The 7,841-nt window shown below is 40.5% G+C and overlaps 1 protein-coding gene across 1 annotated transcript; it reads left to right on the top strand.

The window, feature by feature from the left end:
• The first annotated feature begins 2,308 nt into the window (after positions 1 to 2,308).
• LOC122657928 (DNA replication licensing factor MCM4) lies at positions 2,309 to 7,012 on the top strand. Its single transcript, XM_043852727.1, has 18 exons — positions 2,309 to 2,422; positions 2,554 to 3,192; positions 3,293 to 3,421; positions 3,508 to 3,589; positions 3,695 to 3,827; positions 3,913 to 3,984; positions 4,086 to 4,211; positions 4,328 to 4,441; positions 4,559 to 4,771; positions 4,877 to 4,975; positions 5,069 to 5,229; positions 5,314 to 5,410; positions 5,491 to 5,652; positions 5,767 to 5,847; positions 5,928 to 6,006; positions 6,097 to 6,233; positions 6,353 to 6,403; positions 6,566 to 7,012. Exons 1-18 carry the CDS (start codon positions 2,386 to 2,388, stop codon positions 6,638 to 6,640), a joined length of 2,487 nt encoding a protein of 828 aa, XP_043708662.1. The 5' UTR covers positions 2,309 to 2,385; the 3' UTR covers positions 6,641 to 7,012.
• The last annotated feature ends 829 nt before the right edge of the window (positions 7,013 to 7,841 follow it).

Genomic DNA, 7,841 nt, shown 5'->3' with positions numbered 1-7,841 from the left:
ACTGGGCTCTCTAGAGTTTGGTGGTGTAGAAAAGGATTATCAAAGTTGGAGGTTGGGATTGGAGATGGTATTTCTATCTAGTTTGATCCGTGGATTCCTTCTCTTGAAAATTTTAGAATTCGAGTTGACTTCCCTATTAACTATAGCTTTTAATAAGTTTAGTGAGCTCATTTACAAAGGATAATGGAATATTAACCTGATATATGCGTTGTTCCCTAAAAACGTGGTGGTAGAATTCCTTTGTGTATTTTCCTTTAAGATTTTTGTCCGTTGAGTATAATTGGAGTTTTCTCCTTTGTTAGCAAAAAACACGTTTAAGCCTCTATTTCATATGTTCATTTATTTTTGTCGTTTTAGACACGTTTTGTCATATATTTCCAAAATATACAGGAAAAAAGGCAAACGACAAGCATTCGCATTTTAAACATGTACTCGTTTTTATAATGTTTTTTAAGACCTTGGACTTGTTGAATAATGACTTACTTAACTGACCATATCTCTCACTCGCGAACTTTGATCAACGTGATTCTTTAATCGAAGTAAATATGACTCAAATGGTTACATTTTAATGATATTACCTTCAACTCAAGGTCAATGCACAGACACCGAAATTAGAAACATGTATTTCAAATGAAGATTCATCAATTTATACGAGAATATTGTCGGTTATTTGTTTTTCTTTTTTAATATAAACGTTTAAAACTTGTACCGTCTATTTTCCATCTTTTATCGTTCTTTCTTTTTTTAACCGTTTTATCTGACCATCCGTTTGCAATTCTTTACCGTTTAAAACCCGTACCATATGACTCCGTTTTTTTGTCGTTTTTTGTTTTTGCTAACTATGGTTTTCTCTACTAGATAAACTTTTAAATGGCTTTTGCAAAGTGACAATTGTGCCAGTGTTAATTTCTCCCCGTATGCTTGGAATTATGTGTGGCATTTGTTTATACATTATAAATTCTGTGTGTGTTTTCTGTAAACTTTAAAATGGTGACTTGTGTGTTAAAAATAATATTACATTCTTTTAAAATAGTAATCCCTACTTTTTGTTTTCTGTAAAAAAACGAAAGAAAAAATCAAGACTAAATGGCATTTGTTTTTGTCATTTGAGTTTTCTAAAAGAATTACGATAACTAGTTCTTTGGATTGGTTTATAAAGTTGTGTTTGGTATGCATTTTTTAAATGTATTATAGATCGATCTCACACTCAGATGATAAAAACAATTATTTTTATCATTTGAGAATGTGAAATCGACCCAAAATGCATACCACATACAACCTAATTCTCTCTCCTCATGTTCTTGTCTTTTATTCCTAGTACATCTTTGTCTAAAGTAGGGTGTCACTGTATTTTCTTTGTCTTTGCTATACCCTTATATTTCCTATGGATTTGTTGTGTTTAATCAATCAAATGTTTATAAAAAAAAAAATTCAATCAAATGGTAACCCTAAAATGTTGATAAGAATGATTATTACGTGGGCTTATGAACTTAGGCTGTGTTTGGTATACATTTTTGGAATGTAATGTTTTTATCTTCCCAGAACGCGAAATCGATCTAGAATACTTTCCAAAAATGATGACCTTTCATCGATTAATCATTGTAATGAAGTCTTGGCCTATGATGAGTATCAAAGGCTCCAAGTGGGAAAGTTTGTGTCACTTGCAACGACATCTGTGAATCCAATGGTGGGGTAGTCGAATGGGTATACACCATGCCTATAACTTTCTATTTATTGTTTGGGAGAAAGTTTTCTGTCCGAGAGTGTGGCTTATGCTAGCATTTCCATGAGTTTTTTTTTCTCCTCCCCATTTGAAAAGACACCTCTGCCCCCTTGTTTTGAGGAGGAGAGAGATAGACACATGGGAGTGCTGGCGTAGGCCACACTCTGCACAGAAAACCAATTCCCAAAATCTATTTATTGACTATTTCATGAAATCTACCCCGGTAGTTGTAATTTGTTGACTTGTCTTAGCCTTCCCCCTTAGATTGTAGTTGGTTAATGTGCCCTTAAGTAGTAGGATAAAAAAAAAAATTTGTATGAAATCAATTCGAAATTGAAATAGTGAGCATACCAATTCTAGCCTAAATGTCACAATTTCCGTTCAACGTGGAAGGCTGGACCATATGGGTTCGCTGCAAGCCTTCAACACCTTGCCGGTTTGGTTACTTTTGGGTAAACCAGTAAGTAGATGGTTGGGCTGAACCCTCCCGTTTCGTATCAACCATTTTGGCGGGAAATGCAGAGTTATTTCCCGCCAAAACCACCACAAGTCTAAATCCTCGCGGAGATCACCATCAGAGAAGCTCCTGCTTTCTATAGTCCCGGGAGCAAAACTCCATCTATTCGTCTCTATTTCTCTCTCTGTGCGTCAGAAGAGCCACCATGTCTTCTGATTCTACCCACAACAATACGAGAGGCGGTGCGAACTCCCCTTCCTCCCCCCCTTTCTCGACACCTCTTGTTGTGTCCTCTGCTAATAATGCTGTTTCATTTGACATAGTTGATTTCATATTCCTGATTGTTGTTTTTCTCTGTTGATGATGATTACAGGACCTTCTTCTCCAGACGATTCATACTCAAGTCCGATCGACAACACGTTCTCATCTCCCGGCGGCAATGCTAATGGCAGAAGGCGAAGACGCTCATCACTCACTCCGCCTCCCCAGCCCTCCCGGTTTGCCGCCACGGATGCGACCCCAACCCCATCAAGCACCCAGAGTAGGAGAGCTAGGAGGGGCGGTACTAGGGTTACCCCGATCGCTACCCCCACGTCGACGGACGATGCACCACCCTCTTCGGAGGGTGGGGAGGGCGACGATGCGGAAGAGGCCACTCCGATGTTTGTTTGGGGAACCAACATCAGCGTAGAGGACGTCAATGCTGCTATACTCCGATTCCTGAGGCACTTCCGCGATCACCCATCTCACACGGAGGGGAAATACATGAGGGCAATCCATCACATTCTTGATGTGGAAGGGGAGTCACTTGATGTCGATGCTCAGGATGTCTACAACTACGATTCCGACCTCTATACCAAGATGGTTCGGTACCCACTGGAGGCGCTCGCAATCTTCGATATTGTTCTCATGGACTTGGTCAGCCGCATCAAACCTCTGTTCGAGAAGCACATCCAGGCTCGAATTTTCAACCTCAAATCATCCACTTCCTTGAGGAATCTAAACCCATCTGGTCAGCTTCTTCTTCCTTATTATTTTTAAATATTTCACTGAGAAAATTAATAGTATACCATATTAAGACTTCGGAATGCCACTGGATTTCCTGTGACCAGATATCGAGAAGATGGTTTCTGTGAAAGGTATGATCATCCGTTCTAGTTCCATAATACCCGAAATCAGGGAAGCTGTATTCCGATGCCTTGTATGTGGATTCTATTCTGATCCTATTGTTGTGGATCGAGGTAAATTATCGTTTTATCTTCCCATCTTTGCTGATGTAAGCTTGCGGTACCAATTTCTGTTTGTTTGTTAACAATGGGATTTCTAGGCCGAATCAATGAACCTACTAAGTGCGGGAGAGAGGAGTGCCAGACACCGAACTCTATGTCTCTGGTTCACAACCGATGCAGGTAAAGTTCTCAAGTTGATAACTTTAGGGTTGCACTGATTGCCCCAAGTAATTGCAGGAAGATACATTGCATTGCATTTACTCTAGGTCCTGCTGTGAAAACCAGGTTTGCGGATAAGCAGATTGTAAGGCTCCAGGAGACACCAGATGAGATCCCTGAGGGAGGCACACCTCATACTGTGAGCTTATTGATGCATGATAAGCTCGTGGATGCTGGAAAGCCGGGTGACAGAGTCGAGGTAGGGCAGGAACTAGGAACTTCGTCGGATTCATGTGGGTTGGATAATTTTTCTTCTTAACTGACAGTCTTAATTTGTCCTTCAGGTGACTGGGATTTACAGGGCAATGAGTGTCAGAGTAGGGCCAGCACAAAGAACCGTAAAATCTTTGTTCAAGGCATGTATCATCTCAAATCCACCCTCTTTCTACTTATGATTATTACTAGAGTTAACCAAAGAAAATATCACAAAGACTTACAGAGTTTCCACTGATGGCAGACATATATTGATTGTCTTCATCTAAAAAAGACCGATAAATCAAGAATGCGGGCTGAGGATCCTATGGATATTGACAATGGATCTCGCAACAATGATGAGGAATTCCCCCTTGACTATGAGCAGAAGGTGGATTGGTTGAATGATTACTCTCTCTTTCGCTCTCCCTCCCTCCCTCCTTGGATCCCATCGAGTGCTATGATTTTTTGTTCTTGACCCCTGATATTTGTTCTTGTAATTTCCAGGTAGAGCAATTGAAAGAGCTTGCAAAGCAGCCAGATATCTATGATAGGCTAACAAGGTCCCTTGCACCAAGCATATGGGAACTGGATGATGTAAAGAAGGGCCTTCTTTGCCAGGTTATCAGGCTAAACTTCTCTCTCTCTCTCTTATGTTTCTACCTATGGTTAATTTCTCTACTTTCTCTCTTTTACTAAGAATTGCGCTGACCTTGTCAATTACTTTCCTTTCTTTAGCTGTTTGGTGGGAGTGCTTTGAAGCTGCCATCTGGAGCCAGCTTTCGTGGTGACATCAATATACTGCTTGTTGGTGACCCTGGAACCAGTAAGTCACAGCTGCTTCAGTACATACACAAGCTCTCACCCCGTGGCATTTACACCAGTGGAAGAGGAAGTTCTGCAGTTGGTTTGACTGCATATGTCGCTAAAGACCCTGAAACGGGTGAAACAGTACGTTATCTCAACGGAAATTTTGTATTATTTATAAAATTCATAATCTGCAACCATGGGGGCTTCAATTCAAAATGGGATTTGACATCAATGTAAAAACTTCAGGTTCTGGAGAGTGGGGCCTTGGTCTTAAGTGACAGAGGCATATGTTGCATAGATGAATTTGATAAAATGTCAGATAGTGCACGGAGCATGCTACATGAGGTGGGTTGTCTACTTTTCCTTTTTCATTAATATCGATGAAACGTTGTTCAACTAATTGGTTGCTTACTCTTATTGTTATGAAACCCTTCAAAGGTGATGGAACAACAAACTGTATCAATAGCAAAGGCGGGAATTATTGCTTCCCTTAATGCTAGGACTTCTGTTTTGGCTTGTGCTAATCCAAGCGGTTCACGCTATAACCCTCGCTTGTCTGTTATTGACAATATACACCTTCCCCCAACCTTACTGTCGAGGTGAGAAGCCACAAGAACTTTGTCCTTTTGCGCTCCCCCCCCTCTTAAGTAGCATGTTCATCTGATCAGACATTTCGTGTGTAGGTTCGATCTGATTTATTTAATCCTCGACAAGGCCGATGAACAAACAGATAGGCGTCTTGCAAAGCATATTGTTGCTTTGCACTTTGAGAATCCTGAGGTATGATGATTGCCAATTGTACCTTTTCCTGGTAGAGATCTGATGACATTTTGAAAAGACCTACTTGTTTCTACATGCAGAGCATTGAGCAGGATGTCTTGGACCTTCCAACTTTAACTGCTTATGTGAGCTATGCTAGAATGCACATTCATCCACAGTTATCTGATGAAGCTGCGGAAGAATTAACAAGAGGGTATGTTGAGATGAGGAGAAGAGGCAACTTTCCAGGTAGCAGCAAGAAGGTATCAAGATTCGATCACATCTTTTTCACTGTTTGTGCATCTATTCTTCTCGATTAGAATTTGCAATGCTATCTTATATTCTCCAATGAGCATGGTTTCCCATGTCCTCAACAGGTGATAACTGCAACTGCTAGGCAACTTGAGAGTCTAATACGTCTTAGTGAGTCTTTGGCTCGGATTCGTTTTTCAGAATCGGTTAGTGAAGCCTGCCTTTGTTTCAGGAATTTAGGATGTTTCTGTAACAGAATGAGATTCAGTGTCTCCCCTTAGTGCAGGTTGAAAAACAAGATGTTGCAGAGGCATTTAGACTTCTAGAAGTTGCTCTCCAACAGTCTGCAACAGATCACTCCACTGGTAAACGTCTAGCTTAAGCCATGTTTCTGTAGCATTTATCTGTTGGTTGTTTGTTCATCCAATTGAAGATGTGATGACTCTTTTGACCAGGGACTATTGACATGGATCTCATTACCACTGGAGTTTCTGCAAGTGAGAGGATGAAACGAGAGAATCTCTTATTGGCAACCAGGAACATAATTATGGAAAAGGTGGAAATTGGAGGACACTCAACCCGTTTATTGGAAGTATGCTAACTTTCTTTTTTTTCTTTATTTTTTGTTTTCTATTTTGTTTTAGGATAAAATAAAGCACAGTTAGCAAACATTTAATCCAATGCCTTAATGCATATATATCTCACCTGCAGTTGCTGGACGAGCTAAAAAAGCAAAGCTCCGGAGAGGTCCACCTCAATGATGTAAGAAGTTCTCTCTCTAACCAACCACCTCATCCCCACCCCCAAAAGAGAAAATCTACCTACCACAACACATGCACTATGCAGATGTAGTCGTAAAAATTGCCTTTTAGTCTTGCAAGGAAGCATACTGATGGGACTCTTTTCTCCCCTGCCCTCATTCAGTTAAGGAATGCACTTGCCACCCTTGCAAGCGAGGGAGTTGTCGTTGTTCATGGTGACAATGTGAGGAGGATTTGATCAGAAAGGAAGAGAACTACTGCAGGGAAGCAATGGGCGCCAGCAGGTTAATACTATTCCATGAATTGCAACTGTTGGATGACTAGGAGCTTTAATGATTTATTGTGGAGATGGCTTAATGGATTCTGCACGTACAAGTATACAACATCAATGAAGAGCTAAGGAGGATTCCCCATGTACAAGGCTTCAATGAATGGTCCAAGTGAGTCGTGGCGCCCATCAAGTCATTGTATTGATCATTATGTATTCTAAGAGCAAATGTGATAAGGGGTTATCCTTCTGTGATTGAGGTTTTGTTCTGTTCTTGAATGATTTGACATTTTTCAGGCAATGGATTAATATCCAAAAAAGTGAGATCCTTTACAGTAGGAACGCCAAGCCTGAGGTAACCTGAATGCTCTAAGCACATAGTGGCCAGGGTTCATTCTTGTTTTGAAACATGTAAATCTTCACCCCGTTACAGGTGGAGCAAATTAAGTCAGTCATGGCCTCAATTCCAGCCTATTAAATGTATTGTTCCTGGCTATCTAGGATAGTCCACAAAAACTTTAGTAGTTTGCAATCTCACTTCCTATGAAAAACCATAGGAAGGACATTGCATATTGTCCAATATATTGGGAAAAGGATTGTAAGCAGAGGAATAAATGGTGTTTCAGCTCAAGATCTGCTTCTAATCAAAACAAAGCGCTCATACGATTAGGGTGGAGGCTAGCGGCTAATGACGTCCCAAATCCTAGGTACAAAATGCTTTTCAAATACAACTATTCTAGAGGCTAGGAAATGCAGAGTTGCCTCTTTGGTTTGGAGAACCCGGGAGAGAATTAAACCACAATGCTGTCATTGGTGCTGTTGGAGAGGTTCAGGCAACGATGTTAGATTGGCTGTAGTTTACCACTCCATATGATCTTTCTCGGAGATTCTGTTTACAAAAGGTCTGATGTATCTGACTCAAGCAGGGAATGGAATGTCCCAGTGCTTGGTGCTGTGTTTTCCCACCCAAGCTGAGATCACTTGGGCAATTATCAAAATTAAAGTCCTTGTTAACATCTCCCTTCTTAACTTCTGAGTAGGGTTAGGCCAAATTGGTATACGATACTGTTTCTGAATCTGATGATTTCTTGTTTGGGATTTCATCTGGAAAATATTAATTTTTCCAGAAATCACTTTCTGTGGAGATGTTTGCACATCATCCTATCAATTA

Source organism: Telopea speciosissima, chromosome 4, assembly GCF_018873765.1.
Source record: "Telopea speciosissima isolate NSW1024214 ecotype Mountain lineage chromosome 4, Tspe_v1, whole genome shotgun sequence".
In the NCBI taxonomy this organism is placed as follows: Eukaryota; Viridiplantae; Streptophyta; class Magnoliopsida; order Proteales; family Proteaceae; genus Telopea; species Telopea speciosissima.
Note: the sequence above shows the minus strand (reverse complement) of the source record. Positions and strands in the feature narration are given on the sequence as shown.

Coding starts and splice junctions, on each gene's coding strand:
- LOC122657928 (XM_043852727.1), top strand. CDS start 2,386: ATGTCTTCTGATTCTACCCACAACAATACGAGAGGCG. Junction 2,423..2,553: donor CCACAACAATACGAGAGGCG/GTGCGAACTCCC, acceptor TGATGATTACAG/GACCTTCTTCTCCAGACGAT. Junction 4,976..5,068: donor CACGGAGCATGCTACATGAG/GTGGGTTGTCTA, acceptor AACCCTTCAAAG/GTGATGGAACAACAAACTGT.